The sequence below is a fragment of the Delphinapterus leucas genome, chromosome 1, assembly GCF_059928025.1.
Source record: "Delphinapterus leucas isolate spDelLeu-1000000601 "Yukka" chromosome 1, BTC_Dleu_Yukka2, whole genome shotgun sequence".
NCBI classification, from domain to species: Eukaryota; Metazoa; Chordata; class Mammalia; order Artiodactyla; family Monodontidae; genus Delphinapterus; species Delphinapterus leucas.
The window spans coordinates 146,213,547-146,234,149 of NC_143129.1; the positions used below are offsets into that span (position 1 = coordinate 146,213,547).

A 20,603-nucleotide genomic window follows, 5' to 3' on the forward strand; every position below is an offset into this window, starting at 1 on the left:
CAAAGCACAAATAAATCAGACATCTTGTTGGAACTTTTTTCTTGAAGTGTTTTTTCTTCTCAGAGTAAAAAGCCTCTATGATTAGGAAGTCTGTGCTCTGAACTGATTTTATGGGACTTGAGATCAACTTATACTGCCTTAATTTACCATCTTGTCCCATCCCCAAATGCTGTTCTGTTGGTCACAGAACATGCAAAGCTAAATGGCCTAGGGGGATCATATCCACAGTCCTGATTTGATTAGTAGAGGCTCCAAACATCTAAACAAGCAAAATGAAACCACCTGGCTTTTTACCTCTGACCACCTTTGGGTGAAGTAAACGTGTTCACAGCAGAAAGGTGGGACCTGGATAACTCCCAAACAGTTCTACTGGGCTCTGAGTAGAATCACAGGATTATCAGAACAGAAGGGACCTTAAAGACCATCTTAAATGCCCTCTTTTAACAGGTTAGCAAACAGGGTAGCGAACAGCAAACAAGCTAGCAGACAGTTACTTATTTGCCTAAGAAAAACAAGACTCCTGGCTCCTAGTCAAGTGCTCTTTCCACCACAACACAGCACCTCCCTAATCAAGAGCTAGTGATTGATTATGCCAAAGTAACCAGTAGATAGTAGTCTAGATAACACAGATCGTAAATCCCCAATGTTTCTCTTACTCTCCATCATTTAGAAAACCCTGAACAAAAAGAACATACACAATAAAAACAAAGGAGATGAGGAAGAGCTATTTTAATTTTCTATTAAACATTCTTCCAAAAACATTACTCTACCCCATATCTTACCGAGTTATTAGAAATAACATTAGCATTAGAAAAACTAGGAAGGTAAAAGTAGGGAAAACACATCACATGCCAAAGTCTGGTATGAAATTTACCTTTAAAAAAAAGGAATAAAAAGCAATATTCCTTTAAATTGAATAAAAAAAAAACTAGGAAGGTAAATTAAATGTGGCTTGTTAAACTAAACATATGAAAAGGGAAAATTATAACAAAGGAAGGAGAGTTTTACAAATTAAATTAATACGAGATTATAATTTGAAAACTGTGCATCTCAAAGCAAACTTTATTTGTTCAATTATTTTTAACAACAGTGTTTATGATTCTAATACACTGATTTTTTTTCCAGGAAGGAAACTCACTTAAAAATATTTTTGTTTTAAAAAATAGGCCTGTGTTCAGCTATATATTTTTTCTCCCAAGCTTTGATCATATTTCTTTGATTTGGGAAGAAAATACTGTTTTGATGGCATGAAATGCAAAACTGTGAAGATTTAAAAAAAAAAAAATCCCAGTACAGAATTTTAAAAATTATCAATGGAAAACAGATTAAGGTCATTAAGTGCACAACACTAATTACTGGCCAGCTACTGGTATTCTGTTTCTTCCCTAGTTCTCCCAGGGAAAACTGAATTAAATTGAATCTTCAGCAGAATAATCCTCAAATATACTTTATAAGCAAAATGAGAGCTTTTGTTTACATAGTTTTTGGATTTTGCTATTCCTAATTTTATTCTAAAACTCAATTTTACCCCAAACCATAATTACCATATTAACTTTGTAATGCACAGTTGTACGCAATTCAGCAAAGCAGTAGTACATCATCAGGTTCTAGTCACCCAGAGCTTAGGAAAAACAGGATCGGTCACACCCATTTAAAAACAAACACGCTATTTGCCAGTGTGTAGTTTCAATCTAGGTTCTGACAATGAAATATATGGACACATATCTATATATCTCATCCTGATTTTCACAGGTAGGCAGAGAGAGTTCTTCACAGCTTAGCTTTGCCTGGCTGAAGCTGAAGATTTTGTAACTTCATAGCCAGACCCATGTTGCCAGTGATTTTCAATTTACCTTGAAAGAAGGCCTGTGAGGAAGAAGAAAGAAAATTTATCATTTGGTGTTTTTTTGTTTTGAGACCGCTGATATTTCTAGACTATCCAGCCCTGAGATGGTTTATTTATCCAGGTCTCTTCAACTTTCTTCAAAATATGAAACTTGGCTTTCAGGAATAGATTTAGAACCAGAGTCTTCAAAAGGACGCATTTGTAAAAGTCATGCTTTACACAGAGCCGTCAAAAGGCACATCTTTCCCAAATGTGTTCTCTTAAAAATTGAGTCTGCCTTTACCTGCCTTCCTCAAAGGTGGTACGTTTTCCAAATATTAGGCAGAGTGGATTCATACTAGACCGATTTTGTTTAAAAACATTACACATTTGTTCAGTGGGTCTGCTAGCAGGGAGAAAAAGCACATGCATAACACACTTATGAACTCTTGGGATTCAATACAATGCAGATGAAATGTCACCATTTTTCTCCCTTTTTTTGGTCTACGTGATAAAGATTTATTCCCTACAGAGGGAGGCCAGGCAGACTGCTGAGACTGAGGTGCCTGTGTTAATCTTTGGCTCAATAAGAAGAATCAAACCAATCCCAAGTGCAGAGCCACAGTTTGTTCCATTTAACAACTGCCTGGGATTAGATCACATGATGTTTGCTAAATTTATCATGTAACAAAATCCCAGGAAAACTTTAAAGAAATAGCAAAATTGGGAACATAGCATGATTTCCCTGCTACGATCTCAGTCTTTCGACTCAATTCTTAAAATAAGGAAAAGCTACAGGAAAAGTTCTGGTAGTCTTAGCTTCCTAACAAGTATATTCATTAAGAAGTGAGGGGCTCTTCTGCCTCATCCATAGGAAATCTCAGAGCTCTGCTTTCTCTACACCTTCTGGTGAGGGTGACTAATTCCTTTTTTTTTTCTCCTCTGTCTGGACAAACTAAATATTTCTTTCTATATGGCACACAGCCTTCTGTCTGATGACTTTAAGGTCAGGTGTCTCAGAACACAATATATTTAACATATGTCCTTTAAAAGTATGGACCAGTAGTACCTAGAAGAGAAACTCACCATACTTCCCTTTTCTTAATTAAAAGAGGAAATGACTTTTCACTTAATAATTATTATAGAGAAAAATGAGTCTTCACTTTTTAGAGAATCCGAACATAAGAGTCATTTAAATCTGGCCCCTAAGGTGTTCTACATTTGCTTTCTTCTGGAGAGCACATTGCTTTGTTTCAACCGTAGCCAAACACTGAAATTATAATTTCCACTGCATTTAATGGTTTCCAGTCAAATCTTCTACTGAGCATAAGGGAAGGCCATTAGCACACTAACAGAAACGTCTCCTATTTTTATCTTTAATTCCTTTGGGTGCTAACAGGTGTTCAGGAAAAGTAAGCTGACACTTCACTCCCCAAAATGGGTGGTAAACAGATAAACTGAGAGAACGAGGGCAGCTGAGTGCGAAGCCTGACCACACTGCCAAGGAAGTGCATGGCGTGCACCGTGGAATAAGCAGCGGTGGGTGGGAAGGAGGACGTCGGCCAACTCCGAGATTGGTGGCCTCTGTTCTGTCCAGATTTTTGGAGAGGGCGCAGTGGGTGGAAATGTCAATGTCAATGGTGTGTATTCAGTTGAAACATCACAGATGCAAGTCTCTCACTTGTCGACGCATCAGCTGAAATATGCTTAGCTGCTTAGAAAAAGCATTTTTAAAAGGAATACGAGTAGGAGTCAGATTTAGTTTTTTTATCCAATCTTTCAAATTACCAGGGTATCACGGGAACAAGACCTAAAACAAATCAGGCTGAGGCAACGACAAAAAAATAAGGTTACAGTGGAAAGCAGCATTTTAGCTTCCTTTGTGTTATCTATGGATAATGTATATCAAGTCTGTTCCACACTGTACAACTAAAGAGTATAAGAAGACCCTTGACAATCTGGGGGCCTGGAAAATCTACACAAGGCATAAATACATTTTAGACAAATGCAAATTAATTGTGAAAACCCAAAAACGCAAGGCATCATGCTAAGTTCTGGAGACACAAAGATGAACAAGATGTGCTTTGTTCCCTTGAGATACACACAATCTAATAGGGAAGAGATAGGCACATTATGACTAGTATAATGAGACAAGTGCCAGGCTAGCAGGCCAGTAAGTGGCCCAGAAGAGGGACTGACTATAGCTCCCCAACAATGTGGTAGGAAGTCTCTGGACATAACATCTAAGTTCATTTTGAAAGGCAAGGAGTTTGTCAAGGAAGGACAGCTCAGGCAAAAAAAAGAGCACGGGCAAAGATACGAAATGTAAAAGATCATGCCTTTGTTCACACCCGACCCTCCTTCTATCTGATGGCCCCTACTCTCCATCTGTGCACTGCTAACTCCTGATCACTCCCAGGACTCAGCCAAGCATTGTTTCCTCCGTGAAGCCTTCTCTGATGGCCCGGGAAGATGTGGCTTCTCCTTCCTCCACCCTCCCTGACCACAAGTAATGCAGGGCACCTTGGATATTTGGCTGCACTTACTCTTAAGTTGTTTTTTTTTTAAATTTATTTTATTTATTTATTTTTGGCTGCATTGGGTCTTTGTTGTTGTGTGCAGGCTTTCTCTAGCTGCGGTGAGCGGGGGTTACTCTTCGTCGCAGTGCACGGGCTTCTCACTGCGGTGTCTTCTCTTGTTGCAGAGCACGGGCTTTAGGCATGTGGGCTTCAGTAGTTGTGGTGCATGGGCTCAGTAGCTGTGGCTCGTGGGCTCTAGAGCGCAGGCTCAGTAGTTGTGGTGCACGGGTTTAGGTGCTCCACAGCATGTGGGATCTTCCCGGACCAGGGCTCAAACCCGCGTCCCCTGCATTGGCAGGCAGATTCTTAATGACTGCACCACCAGGGAAGCCCTGCACTTACTCTTTTGCAGACCTGTCTCGTACCAAATTGTGGACACCCTGAGCATGGGGACTATTTCTTCTACATCTGGACATTTCCAGCACACAGGGCATTGTCTGGCACATCATTAGCTTCACAACGGTCATTTGTTAAGTGAACATTTGGGGAACACCGAGTTTTGTGGGTTTTACCACTTTGCACTTTATGGGATGAGGTTGAGGTAGGTGATGAAGCGAAACGGGCTAAAACCCACCTAAGAAAAGGATATAAGTGCCATCATACTTACCGACTGAGGATTCATTTTACCAGTCATCAAAGCCAGTAAGTCCGAGTCAGCCATTGTAATTGTGCAGTCGGCCTTCTTATCTAAAACAGAGACATGCAGAAGGAAGGAGAAATGGGGAGTGTTCAGTTTCATGCATACATTTTAGTCAAAAGCCACTGACTGCAACAGAATCACATCCAGAATTAGTGTGGGCAAATGGGCACTCACATACACTCTATGGCAGCCTGGCGAAATGTGACATAAATCACAAGCAACCTCAATATTTAACAAAAGGGAATTTATTAAATAAATCATGGTATATTCATATAATGGGATACAATGCAGTCATTAGATGATGTGGATCTACATTTTATTGACCTGGAAAGATATGTATGTTATATTCTTCATGATACTGTTATATAAGCCAGTTACAAAACAAACTGTAAGAATGGACCCAAGTTTTGCTTAAAAACAGATATTCAATTATGTATGTACAGAAAAAACATCTGTAAACTTGGAGACCAATATATTAATAATAGCTACTGTGGCACACAGACTCTAAGGTGACCCCTGTGATCCCTGCCTTCTGGTATTCATGCCTTTGTATAATCCCCTCCTCTCGAGTGTGGGCAGGACCTGTGACTTGCTTCTAGCCTGCAGAATGTGGCAACGGTGATGGGCTGTCATTCCTGTGTTCTGTTACACTGCATAAGACTCTGTCTTGCTGGCTCTCTCTCACTCTACTGCCGGCCTTGAATAAGCTAGCTGCTATACTGTGAACTGCATACTGCATATGGAGAGGGCTACATGGCAGGGTACTGACCTTTAGGAGCTGAGGGCAGACTCTGACCAATGACCAGTAAAAACTAAAGCTATCATTCTCACAGCTACAAGGAAATTAATTCTTCCAGCAGCATCAGTGAACTTGGACACGAACCACTTCCCCAGTCAAGTCTCTAGATGAGAACTCAGCCCTGGCCAACACCCTGACCACGGCCTGCGACACCCTATGCAGAGGACCCAGCTAAGCTGTCCTCAGCCAACTTACCCATGGAAGCTGTGAGGTAATAAATAAATGTGTGCATTTTTTTAAACCACTAAGTTTGTGGTAATTTGTTAGAAGATGAATAGTCATCTAGATCAGGGGTTAACAAACTTTTTCTGTAAAGGATCAGACACTAAATATTTTAGGCTTTGCAGGCCACTAGGTCTCTCCTGCAACTACTCAGCTCTGCACCTGTGGCACGAGAGCAGCCACAGAGATACATAAACAAATGAATGTAGCTGTGTTCCAATAAAACTGTTTTCAAAACAGGTAGCAGACCAAGAGGGATAAGATATTTGCAACTCACAGATCTAACAGAGAATTTGTATCCAGAAAATATAAAAAACTCCTATCACTCAATTAGAAAAGGTTAGATAGTTCAATACAAAAGTGGGCAAATAACAAACAGGCACAATACAAAAGATCTCCAAATGGTCCAAAAAAGCACATGAAGCAGTGTTCAATGCCATTAGTCATCAGGAAAATGCAAATTAAAAGTACAGTTGAGATACTACAACGTACCTACTAGAATGAATGGCTGAAAAAAAAAAAGATAATACCCAGTGCCGGTGAGGATGAGGAGCAACTAGCAGGTCAGAACAATGCTGGAGGGACTGGAAAAGGGTACAGCCACCTTAGACAACAGTCTGGACATTTCCTAGAAAGCTAAACATACACATGCCATATGACCTGCCAATCCCATTCTTAGGTGTTTACTGAAGAGAAATGAAAACATAAATCCACACAAAAACCTGTATGCGGATGCTCATAGTGGCTTTATTTAAATAGCCCAAAGCTGAAAGAAACCAAATATACTCCAGCTGGTGAATGGATAAACTACTCAGCAACAAAAAGGAACGAACTACTGATAATACGTGAAAGAAGCAGGCTCAAAAAGCTGCATACTGTATGATTCCACTTGCAGTTTACGACATTCTGGAAAAAGTGAAACTACAGGGACAGAAATCAGATCCGGGGTTGCCAGGGCCTGAGGGTGAGAGAAGGGGTTTGATTACAAAAGGACATGAGAACATTTTTTTTTTTAAATTAAGGGTACTTTAATTTATTTATTTATTTATTTATTTATTTTTGGCTGTGTTGGCTCTTTGTTTCTGTGCGAGGGCTTCCTCTAGTTGTGGCAAGCGGGGGGCACTCTTCATCGCGGTGCACGGGCCTCTCACTATCGCGGCCTCTCTTGTTGCGGAGCACAGGCTCCAGACGCGCAGGCTCAGTAGTTGTGGCTCAAGGGCCTAGTTGCTCCGCGGCATGTGGGATCTTCCCAGACCAGGGCTCAAAGCCGCGTGCCCTGCACTAGCAGGCAGACCCTCAACCACTGCGCCACCAGGGAAGCCCCGACATTTTTTGGAAATATTCTATATCTTGATTTTTGGTAGTGGCTATACAACTGTATGCATTTGTCTAAATTCACAGAATTGTACATCTAAAAAAGGTAGATTTTACTGTATGTAGATTATACCTCAATGAACCTGACTTAAAAAAAAAAAAAACTGACATTACCAAGTACTGTCAAAAATGTGGAGCAAATGAAACTCTCATATAATATGGAAGAGACTGTAAAATAGTATATCCATATCAAAAAACTGGCTATATGGTAGCTCATGACTTAGTATTTCTACTCCTGGTTATATGCCAAATGGAAATAAGTACATGTGTCCACTAAAAGACACATATGAGAATATACGTAACACCTTTATTCATAAGGCCACAAAATGGAAAACTGTGGAGATACAGCAACCATGAACTGAATAAATAAATTCTGGTGTATTCACATAGTAGAAATGAACTACTGCTACATGCAACAATGTAATAAATCTTACAATGCTGAGTGAAAGAAGCCACACCTAAAAGAGTAAATATTGTATGGTTCCATCTATACGAATTTCCAAAATAAATAATATCAACCTATGGTGACAGAATTTGGAAGAGTGGTTCCTTTTGGGAGTGGATAGTGATGGGAGGTGGTGTCAGGGAGGTTTCTACAGTGCTGGCAACATTATGCATCTTGATCTGGGAGATGTGTTCATTTGTTAACATTTATCAGGCTGTACGCTACAGATTCATGCCCTTCCTTACAGGCTAGACTTCAGAAAACTTTTACACAAAACAAAACAAAAAAAAACAGGTGGTGGGATGAATTTGGCCCACAGGTCATAATTTGTCAACCCCTGATATAGATGGTAGGATTATAGGAGAGTAATTTTTTCATTTTGTTTCTCTATCTTTCCCAATTTTTTTGCACTTAAGTATGTATTACTATATAAAAACAAAGTTTTAAAAATATTCATTTTTTTATTGGAGTATAGTTGCTTTATAATGTTGTGTTCGTTTCTGCTGTACAACAAAGTGAATCAGCTGTATGTATGCATATATCCCCTCCCTCTTGGACCTCTCTCCCACACCCCACCATCCCACCCATCTAGGTCATCACAAAGCACCGAGCTAGCTATCTATTTTACACATGTTAGTGTATATATGTCAATCCTAATCTCCCACCCTCCCCATCTCCCCAGTGTCCGCATGTCCGTTCTCTTCGTCTGCGTCTCCATTCCTGCCCTGCAAATAGGTTTAAAATATTAATTTTAGTAGTATAACCAAAGTATAATGCAAAAAAGGCCATACCACAAAGACTCTAATATCTTATTGCTAAATCAGCAATGTCTACCTTGGACAAGTGCAAAAGGAAAAATTCACCAAGAAATCAAAATTTTCAGTAGTCAGTGTTTCAGGCAATCAATATAACAATAGTACTCTAATAGTACTACTACCACTAATAGTAATAATATCAAATTACGGCCCAATAGTTAGATAATCTGTGCCTTAATAAAAAAAAATAGGAGTTGCTATGGTCTGAATGTTTGCATCCCCCGCAAAACTCGTATTTTGAAATCTTAATGCCTGATGTGATGGTATTGGTAGGGAGGGCCTTTGGAAGGTCATGAGGGTAGAGCCCTTATGAATGGGATTAATGCCTTATAAAGAGGCTCCAGAGAGACCCCTAGCTCCTTCCATGATATAAGCCCACAGCAAGAAGGCACTGGCTATGAACCAGGAAGAGGGCCCTCACCAAACGGGACCATACTGATGCCTTTATCTAGGACTTCCAGCCACCAGAGCTGTGAGAAGTAAATTTCTGTTGTTTATAAGCTACCCAGGCTGTGGTATGTTCGATATAGCAGCCCAAATGGCCTAAGATGGGGGTAAACTATGAAAGTATAGCATGCCTATATTATTAAGTAACGAAAACAAGATTGAAAATAAAAGTTTTTATTATATGTCTCAGAATGCAGGGATAGCCCATAAAAAGACTGTGATTCAATAGCCCCTCCATCTTTGCCTGTAACAAAATTTTCTCTTATTACTTGAAAAAAGGTCTGAAGTCTTAAAAATTAAGGTATTTACAACCTAGAAAATCCAGTTCTCCTGTAGATATATAACATCAAAGAGCAGGGAGAAAAAAAGCTAGCAAATTGAGATAACTGGACTTGATTCATAGTTGGATTAGATCCTAATATGCCAAAAAAAGGACTCATAGTCAATAAAAAGGTGACTTTAGGAAATAAATGCTGCTGCTGCTGCTGTTACTATATCAGCATTTACTGAGCTCTCACTATGCCGATTACTTCACATACCTAGACTCATACAATAACCCTATGAGGGTCAGAGAGGTCAAACAACTTGCCCAAGGTCACACAGCTACTAAGTGGCTGAGCTAGGTATGAAAGCAGATTCCTGCTGCCAAAGCCCACACTCCCAACTCCTAAGCTCTATGGCTTCCCCCTGTTACAGGAAGAATACAAACATTCAACAGCTCAGTTTTTTGTTGTTTTTTTTTTGCGGTATGCGGGCCTCTCACTGTTATGGCCTCTCCCATTGCGGAGCACAGGCTCCGGACGCGCAGGCTCAGCGGCCATGGCTCACAGGCCTAGCCGCTCCGCGGCATGTGGGATCTTCCCGGACCGGGGCACGATCCCATGTCCCCTGCATCAGCAGGCGGACTCTCAACCACTGCGCCACCAGGGAAGCCCCAACAGCTCAGTTTTAATTGAGCCTTCCCCAATTCATCTGCATCTGATGTATCCCAGATGCTTTCTCAGCTCCCCTAGTCCTTTTGAGGAGTCACAGACAATTCCAGTGTGTTTATGCAAAATTAATGTTTAATATGTGGGTTGGGGAGGAAGCAATGATTTACTGAGCACTTACCATGCTAGGGACTTTACATACCTTTTATCTCATTTAATCCCCACAACAGCTCCATGGATAGACATTATTCTCACCATTTTCTAGATGAGACAACTGGACTCAGGGAAGGTATACCTAGTAAGTGACAAAGCCAAGGTCTGAACCCAGGTTTCAGTATCTCCAAAGGCTATGCTCTTTCCCCTGTACCTTGGGGATGAGAGACTCTGAGGCCTTCTGTATCATGTTCCCCATTAAGGGGCAGGGTTGAGAACTCAAACAGGTCCTGAGAGGGAAGAATATACGAATGAAAGAATAATATATCGTGTTAAATTAATTAAAGTTGGCTTCCTGGAGATATGCGAGTCATTTCAAAGGAGAGGAGGGAGGGGCCGAATTCATGCAGAAACACCAGGCAGCAAGAAAAGATTATGGAAAAATGCACAAAGCCTAAAAGTCCTTGATATAACCATCTGTATCATTACCAAACTCTTAGAATATAAGCAAATGAAATACATTTAAGTAAATCTTACTTTGCTAACAGAAAGTAAACCTCTCAACAGTATGTACATGTCAAAAGATCTAGCGATTCTCTTTAAGATGCCAGTTCAAACTAGGACAGGTTATTAATGCTTTAACATAGCTGATCTCTAACAAATGGTCATTTGTTGGCTGATGTAAAAGGAGCTGGCAATTTCCCACGGTAGCTTTTACTGGTAAGTCCATATTTCAGCGCCACTCCTAGCTGCCAACAAGTATCAGTTTCAGCAGAAATTCAGGGTAAAATCCCTTCAGGTATGGGATGGGGCACCTAATGTGGGGAGAGCTCGCTGCCAGGGTTCATATGCAGAGAGCAAGGTTTTTCTGAAAATTTGCCGTATGTTTCCATAAGCATATAATCTTTCAAAACAAACAAACAGTAACAACAGAACAGGAAAATTTTTCTTCAAAAATCTCCTTGGGGGCAGAGTCAAGATGGAGGAGTACGAGGACACAGAGTTCGCGTCTCCTCACAACTAGGGCACCTACCGGGTACTTGTGGGGAACCACGGACACCTAAGGGGATGGGAGGAACCCCGAATGACCAGGTGGGACGTGGCGGGGAGGGAGCGGGGAGGAGAAGTGGAGGTGGGATGGGACCGGCACCCTTGAGAGATGGCTGGGGGAGGCGAGGGGTTCTCACACCTGAAGGAGCCCATCCACACGGTGAGGGGAGAAACGGGGATGGGGAGAGACCCTTGAGAGGCCAGAGGATCGGAAGGGAAGGCAGCCAGCGTTTCCCCCACCCACTTGGGCCCTGGGGAGCCTACTGAGGTCCCGGGCATGATCCTCTGCCCTCCCAGACCCCCTCTGGCCGCCCGGGTCCTGAGGGCGTGGGTGGGGAGTAGAGGCCAGACAGGACCGGTGCACTGAGGGGCGGCTGGGGAACGGTGGGGTTTCCACCCTTGGGAGGGGCCCACTCACAGTGAGGGGATCAGCGGGGACCGAGAGGATGAGAAGGGAAATAGGCCAGCGTTTTCCCCACTCACTCGGGCACCTGGGAGCCTACTGAGGTCCCAGGCCAGATCCTCCGCCCTCCGAGGCCCCCTCCAGCTACACTGGGCCTAAACCCCGGCCCTGCACTCCCACCCAGGGCCTTACCTCTGAACTCTGCTGTCCGAGGCCCCCTCCAGCCATGCTGCCTTTTCCTGCCTCATGGATCCTGAGCATAGGCCCCACCCCAACCTAAGCTCTGCCCCCACAGCCAAGGCCTTTTCCGGCCCATTTTTCTTATTTTTTCGGGGGAGGGGGGTTTGTGGTTGTGTTTTACCTTGTTGTTTCACTTATATATTTATTTTTTCTAACTTTAAAATTTTTCTAATTTTATCTTTTATTCTTTGTTATTGTACTGCTTTTTTTTTTTCTTTTGCTGTGCCGTGCACCTTAAGGGATCTTGGTTCCCAGGCCAGAGGTCAACCCTGAGCTCCTGTGGTGGGAGCACTGAGTCCAAACCACTGGACTAACAGAGAACCTCAGACCTCAGGGAATACTAGTAAGAGTGAGATCTCCCGGATGTCCTCATCTCGGCACCAAGACCCAGCTCTATCCAACTGTAAAAACTCCAGCACTGGATGCCTCAGGCCAAACAACCAGTAAGAAGGAACACAGCCCCACCCATCAAAAAAATGAGACGACAAAAAAATACGTTACAGATGAAAGAGTAAGGTAAAAACCTACAAGATCAAATAAATGAAGAGGAAATAGGCAACCTACCTGAAAAAAGAATTCAGAGTAATGATAGTAAAGATGATCCAGGGGCTTCCCTGGTGGTGCAGTGATTAGGAATCCGCCTGCCAGTGCAGGGGACACAGGTTCATATGCCGTGGAGCAACTAAGCCCATGTGCCACAACAAATGAGCCTGCGCTCTGGAGACCATGACCCACAACTACTGAGCCCGTGTGCCACGACTACTGAAGCTCACGTGCCTAGAGCCCGTGCTCCGCAACCTACCTGAAAAAAGAATTCAGAGTAATGATAGTAAAGATGATCCAGGGGCTTCCCTGGTGGTGCAGTGGTTAGGAATCCGCCTGCCAATGCAGGGGACACAGGTTCATATGCGGTGGAGCAACTAAGCCTGTGTGCCACAACAAATGAGCCTGCACTCTGGAGCCCATGACCCACAACTACTGAGCCTGTGTGCCACAACTACTGAAGCTCACGTGCCTAGAGCCCGCGCTCCGCAACAAGAGAAGCCACCGCAATGAGAAGCCTGCGCACCACAACGAAGAATAGCCCCCACTCACTGCAATAAGGGAAAGCCTGTGCATAGCAGTAAAGACGCAATGCAGCCAAAAATAAATAAATTAATTAATTAAAAAAAAAGATTATCCAAAATCTCAGAAACAGGATGGAGGCATGGATCCAGAAAATACAAGAAATGTTAACAAAGACCTAGAAGAACTAAAGAACAAACAGTGATGAACAACACAATAACTGAAATGAAAAATACACTAGAAGGAATCAATAGCAGAAAAACTGAGGCAGAAGAACAAATAAGTGAGCTGGAAGACAAAATGGTGGAAATAACTGCCAAGGAGCGGAATAAAGAAAAAAGAATGAAAAGAATTGAGGACAGTCCTAGAGGCCTCTGGGACATTAAACGCACCAACATTTGAAGAGATTATAGTTGAAAACTTCCCTAACATGGGAAAGGAAAGAGCAAACCAAGTCCAGGAAGCGCAGAAAGTCCCTTCAGGATAAATCCTAGGAGAAACACACCAAGACACATATTAATCAAACTAAGAAAAATTAAATCAAAAAAACAAAAAAAAAAATTAAAAGCAGCAAGGGAAAAGCAAAAAATAACATACAAGGGAATCCCCATAAGGGTATCAGTTGATTTTTCAGCAGAAACTCTGCAGGCCAGAAGGGAGAGGCAGGATATATTTAGAGTGATGAAAGGAAAAAACCTACAACCAAGATTACTCTACCCAGCAAGGATCTCATTCAGATTTGATGGAGAAATCAAAAGCTTTACAGACAAGCAAAAGCTAAGAGAATTCAGCACCACCAAACCAGCTTTACAACAAATGCTAAAGGAACTTCTCTAGGTGAGAAACACAAGAGAAGAAAAAGACCTACAAAAACAAACCCAAAACAATTAAGGAAATGGTAATAGGAACATACATATCGATACTTACCTTAAATGAAAATGGATTAAATGCTCCAACCAAAAGACACAGCCTCGCTGAATGGATACAAAAACAAGACCCGTATATATGCTGTCTACAAGAAACCACTTCAGACCTAGGGACACATACAGACTGAAAGTGAGGGGATGGAAAAAGATATTCCATGGAAATGGAAATCAAAAGAAAGCTGGAGTAGCAATACTCCTATCAGATAAAATAGACTTTAAAATAAAGACTGTTAGAGAGATAAGGAAGGACCCTACATAATGATCAAGGGATCAATCCAAGAAGAAAGTATGACAATTATAAATGTTTATGCACCCAACATAGGAGTACCTCAATACATAAGGCAAACGTTAACAGCCATAAAAGGGGAAATCAAGACTAACACAATAATAGTGGGGGACCTTTACACCCAATTACAACAATGGACAGATCATCCAAAATGAAAATAAATAAGGAAACACAGGTTTTAAATGATGCAACAGACCAGATAGATTTAATTGCTATTTATAGGACATTCCACCCGCAAGTGGCAGAATACACTTTCCTCTCAAGTGCACATGGAACATTCTCCAGGACAGATCACAACTTGGGTCACAATCAAGCCTTGGAAAATTTAAGAAAATTGAAATCATATCAAACATCTTTTCTGACCACAACACTATGAGGTTAGAAATCAATTACAGGAAAAAAAAAACTGTAAAAAACACAAATACATGGAGGCTAAACACTGCATTGCTAAATAACCAAGAGATCACTGAATAAATCAGAGGAAATTAAAAAATACATAGAAACAAATGACAATGAAAACATGACAACCCAAAACATATGGGATGCAGCTAAAGCAGTTCTAAGAGGGAAGTTTATAGCAATTCAATCTCACCTCCAGAAACAAGAAAATCTCAAATAAACAATCTAATCCTATACTTGAAACAATTAGAGAAAGAAGAACAAAGAAAACCCAAAGTCAGTAGAAGGAAAGAAATCATAAAGATCAAAGCAGAAATAAATGAAATAGAAACAAAGAAAACAATAGCAAAAATCAGTAAAACTAAAAGTTGGTTCTTTGAGAATATAAAAAAAAAATTGATAAACCTTTAGCCAGACTCATCAAGTAAAAAAGGGAGCAGACTAAAATCAATAAAATTAGAAATGAAAAAGGAGAAATTACAACTGACACCACAGAAATACAAAGGATCATAAGACTGCAATGACGACTATATGCCATTAAAATGGACAACCTGGAAGAAATGGACAAATTCTTGGAAAGAAAAAACTCTCCAAGACTGAACCAGAAGGAATTAGAAAATATAAACAGACCAATCACAAGTAGGGAAATTGAAATTATAACTAAAGATCTTCCAACAAACAAAAAGTCCAGGACCAGATGGCTTCAGAGGTGAATTCTATCAAACATTTAGAGAAGAGCTAACACCTATCTTTCCCAAACTCTTCCAAAAAACTGCAGAGGAAGGAATGCTCCCAAACTCATTCTACAAGGCCACCATCACCCTGAAATCAAAACCAGACAAAGATACTACAAAAAAAGAAAATTCAAGACCAAGATCACTGATGAATATAGATGCAAAAATCCTTAACAAATACTAGCAAATAGAATGCAACAACACATTAAAAGGGTCATACACCATCATCAGGTGGGATTTATCCCAGGGATGCAAGGATTCTTCAATATACACAATCATATTTTCTGTAGTGGTATGCTTTGATTCCCTTTTCGTTATTTTTGTGAATTTACTGTAAGTTATTGCTTTGTGGTTACCATGAGGCTTACATAAAATAGCTTATAGATATAACAGTCTTTTTTATGTTGATAACAATTTAACTTCGATTACATATAAAACTCTACCTTTCTCTTACCCTCCTTTTATGCTTTTTTATGTCACAATTTAGATCTTTTTATATTGTGTTTCCGTTAAAAATTGTTGTTGTTATAAACTAAAATATATATATATATATATATACAAATCAATGTGATACATCACATTAACAAATTGAAGAATAAAAACCATATGATCATCTCAATAGATGCAGAAAAAGCTTTTGACAAAATTCAACACCCATTTATGATAAAAACTCCCCAGAAAGTGGGCAGAGAGGGAAACCACCTCAATGTAATAAAGGCCATATATGACAAACTCACAGCAAACATCATTCTCAATGGTGAAAAACTGAAAGTATTTCCACTAAGATCAGAAACACGACAAGGATGTCCACTCTCACCACTCTTATTCAACATAGTATTGGAAGTCCTACCACAGCAATCAGAGAAGAAAAAGAAATAAAAGGAATACAAATTGGAAGAGAAGAAGTAAAACTGTCACTGTTTGCAGATGACATGATACTACACATAGAAAATCCTAAAGATGCCACCAGAAAACTACTAGAACTAATCAATGAATGTGGTAAAGTTGCAGGATACAAAAGTAATGCACAGAAATCTCTTGCATTCCTATACACTAACAACAGAAGAGCAGAAAGAGAAATTAAGGAAACAATCCCATTTACCATCACGACAAAAAGAATAAAATACCTAGGAATAAATCTACCTAAGGAGACAAAAAACCTGTACTCAGAAAACTATAAAACACTGATGAAAGAAATCAAAGATGACACAAAGAGATGGAGAAATATACCATGTTCTTGGATTAGAAGAATCAATATTGTGAAAATGGCTATATTCCCCAAAGCAATCTACAGATGCAATGCAATCCCTATCAAATTACCAATGGCATTTTTCACAGAACTAGAACAAAAAAATTTACAATTTGTATGGAGACACAAAAGACCCCAAATAGCCAAAGCAATCTTGAGAAAGAAAAACAGAGCTGTAGGAATCAGGTTCCCCAACTTCAGACTATACTACAAAGCTACAGTAATCAAGACAGTATGGTATTGGAACAAAAAACAGAAATATAGATCAATAGTACTGGATAGAAAGCCCAGAGATAAACCCACGCACCTATGGTCACCTAATATATGACAAAGGAGGCAAGAATATACAATGGAGAAAAGACAGCCTCTTCAATAAGTGGTGCTGGGAAAACTGGACAGCTACATACAAAAGAATGAAATTAGAACACTCCCTAACACCATACCCAAAAATACACTCAAAATGGATTAAAGACCTAAATGTAAGACGGGACTCTACAAAATTCTTAGACGAAAACATAGGAAAAACACTCTTTGACATAAATCACAGGAAGATCTTTTTTGACCCATCTCCTAGAATAACGAAAATAAAAACAAAAATAAGCAAATGGAACCTAAATTAAACTTAAAAGCTTTTGTGCAGCAAAGGAAACATAAGACGAAAAGACAGCCCTCAGATTGGGAGAACATATTTGCAAATGATGCAATGGACAAAGGATTAACCTCCAAAATATACAAACAACTCATGCAGCTCAATATCAAGAAAACAAACAAGCCAATCAAAAAATGGGCAGAAGACCTAAACATACATTTTTCCAAAGAAGACATACAGATGACCAAGAGGCACATGAAAAGATACTCAACATCACTAATTATTAGAGAAATTCAAATCAAAACTGCAGTGAGATATCAGCTCACACCAGTCAGAATGGCTATCATCAAAAAATCTACCAACAATAAATGCGGGAGAGGGTGTGGAGAAAAGGAAATCCTCTCGCACTGTTGGTGGGAACGTAAATTGATACAGCCACTGTGGAGAACAGTATGGAGGTTCCTTAAAAAACTAAAAATCGAACTACCATATGACCCAGCAATCCCACCACTGTGCATATACCCTTAGAAAATCATAATTCAAAAAGTCACATGTGGGCTTCCCCGGTGGTGCAGTGGTTAAGAATCCACCTGCCAATGCAGGGGTAACAGGTTCGAGCCCTAGTCCGGGAAGATCCCATATGCTGCGGAGCAACTAAGCCTGTGCACCACAATTACTGAGCCTGAGCTCTAGAGCCCGTGAGCCACAACTACTGAGCCCGTATGCCACAAATACTGAAGCCCACGTGCTTAGAGCCCGTGCTCCACAACGAGAAGCCAGCACAAACAGAAGCCCGTGCACCACAACGAAGAGTAGCCACCGCTCACCACAACTAGAGAAAAAGCCCACGTGCAGCCATGAAGACCCAACGCTGCCAAAAAAATAAAATAAGTTAAAAAAAAAAGTTACATTAAAAACAAAAGTCACATGTACCCCAATGTTCACTGCAGCACTATTTACAATAGCCAGGACATGGAAGCAACCTAAATGTCCATCAACAGATAAATGGATAAAGAAGATGTGGTACATATATATAATGGAATATAACTCAACATAAAAAGGAACAAAATTGGGTCATTTGTAGAGATGTGGATGGACCCAGAGTTAGTCATACAGGGTGAAGTCAGAAAGAGAAAAACAAATATCGTATATTAACACATATATGTGGAATCTAGAAAAATGGTACAGATGAACGTATTTGCAGGGCAGGAACAGAGACGCAGACATACAGAACAGACATGTGGACACCGGGGGGTAAAGGGAGGGTGGGATGAATTGGCAGATTAGGTTTGACATAAATACACTACCATGTATAAAAGGGATAGCTAGTGGGAACCTGCTGTATAGCACAGGGAGCTCAGCCTGATGCTCTGTGATGACCTAGGTGGGTGGGAGGTCCAAGAGGGAGGGGATATATTTATACATATAGGTGATTCACTTCATTGTACAGCAGAAACTAACACAACATTGTAAAGCAATTATACTCCAATAAAAATAAAAATTAAAGAAAAATAAAAACTTTAAAAAAATCACCTTGACATCTGTCTAGACATGTCAATATATAATCCTGAAGTAACCATTAACATTCAGTCATTTAAAAAAATTGGCATTATTTCCCCAAAGTTCTTTTTATTTCTAAAAGCTAGAATCTAGATGAAGCATTTAGTTTTTCTTCGTACATCATGTTAGATGGCAGCTCACAGAATGTAAACTTAGTTATTTTTCTGCCCACTCATTTTGAGAAAAAAAAATGCTGCCCACACCAGATGCCCTTACTACCACTCAGCTTTTCCTTCATTAATCTCTAGTTGAGTCCTTATTCAACAGTACATATAACACTGCTCTTAACATCTTCTCCTTTCTCCAAGCTCTAAACTCTATTCCAGGATCTCTGCCAAACCCCTCTGTACCTCAAAATGCCCCTGAATATTTATCTACCCCCTCTTAGAGGAAGAAGTATCCATCCCTCCTTGCTAAGGCTAACCCTCCTTCCACCTGTGCTCCTGATGACATTGTCTCCTCCAGGACCTTCCCCAGTAATGTAGCAATAATGAACTCTACCATCTTTGATAGATCTCCTTCTCCTTCACAGCTTGCAAGTACCATCAACTTCACCCCAAACACCCCTAGCAACTACCATGTAACAACAACCTTTTTTCTCACTGCCAACACTCGGCTATCCTTTTTGCTTACTTAGATGGTGGTACCATCCATCCTCCTAATTGCTCTCCCTGCTTCTGATTTCTTCATTTCTAATTCATCAGGTCGAATACACCAGCTTCATCCTCTAAAACACAGCTCTGACTTTCACTTTTCTACTCAAAAAGATTTAAGGGATTGATTATATATAAAATCGTTTTCAAAGTTCATAGTATAGCCCTCTAAAACGCTAGTTCCTATCCATCCCATCTCTTAATCGCACCAGGCTCTCTCTGAGAGAAACATAACATACAATATAGCTACCACTTACTGAGCATCATTCATTCATTCTGCTGTTCACTTTTTATTTATTTATTTTACTGAAGGCCTACCATGTGACAGGTACTATTCTAGGCACTGTGAATGCAGCAGTGAACCTAAGAGGCACAAAGCTCTGCCTTCATGCAGCTTACAACTCAAGTGGGGGGGATGGACGATAAGCAAAGAAATAAGGTATGGTATCAGATGGCGGTAAGTGCTATAAAGAAAAATAAGGCAGAAAAGGACAATAGGGAATGGTAATGGGGGTGTGATTTAGAAGTGTGGTTGGGGAAAGGCTCACTGAGAAGGTGACATTTGGGCAAAAACCAAAGGAAATGGGAGAACAAGCCATGAGGATATGTGAGGGATGACGACTCCAGGCCGTAGAAAGCCCCTGAACTGCGAACGCCCACGTTCAAGCAATCGCAAGGAGGCCAGTGTGACTGGAGCAAAGTGAGGGAGAGTATAATAAGACAGAGAAGACTAGGGCCAGATCATGTGGTGTGATTATAAGAACCCTGGTTTTTACCCCGTGAGCTGACCTGAGTTTTAAAATGATCACTCCAGCTGGTGTGTGCAGAAACAGGGCGGAAGGTTAGAAACAGGGAGACAAGGCAAAAAATGATGGAGGACCAAGGTGGTAGTAGTATAGGATGGAATTTGCTGGCGGATTACACTGTAGAGTGTGAGAAAAAGAAGAGCCAAGGTAGATGCAAACTATTACATTTAGAATGGATAAACAACAGCTCCTACTGTATAGCACAGGGAACTATATCCAAACTCCTGGGATAAACCATAATGGAAAAGAATATTAAAAAAAGCACGTGTATATGTGTATAACTGAGTCACTTTGCTGTACAGCAGGGATTGGCACACCATTGTAAATCAACTATACTTCAATTAAAAAAAAAAAGAAGAGCTAAGCATGAATTCAAGGGTTTTAGACTGAGGAACTGGTAAGACAGAGGAGCAAT

General features: G+C 40.5%; 1 protein-coding gene across 3 annotated transcripts in view; it reads right to left on the reverse strand.

The window, feature by feature from the left end:
• Positions 1–714: 714 nt before the first annotated feature.
• Positions 715–20,603, reverse strand: part of SCP2 (sterol carrier protein 2) — a 161,924-nt gene continuing 142,035 nt past the window's right edge. For all 3 annotated transcript variants that reach the window (XM_022575710.2, XM_022575708.2, XM_022575709.2), the window contains 2 exons: positions 5,012–5,091; positions 715–1,866 (listed from right to left, as the gene is read on the reverse strand). In XM_022575710.2, the coding sequence (XP_022431418.1) occupies positions 1,771–1,866; positions 5,012–5,091 (176 nt within the window). In that variant the 3' untranslated portion in view covers positions 715–1,770. The remainder of the gene's footprint in view (positions 1,867–5,011; positions 5,092–20,603) is intronic.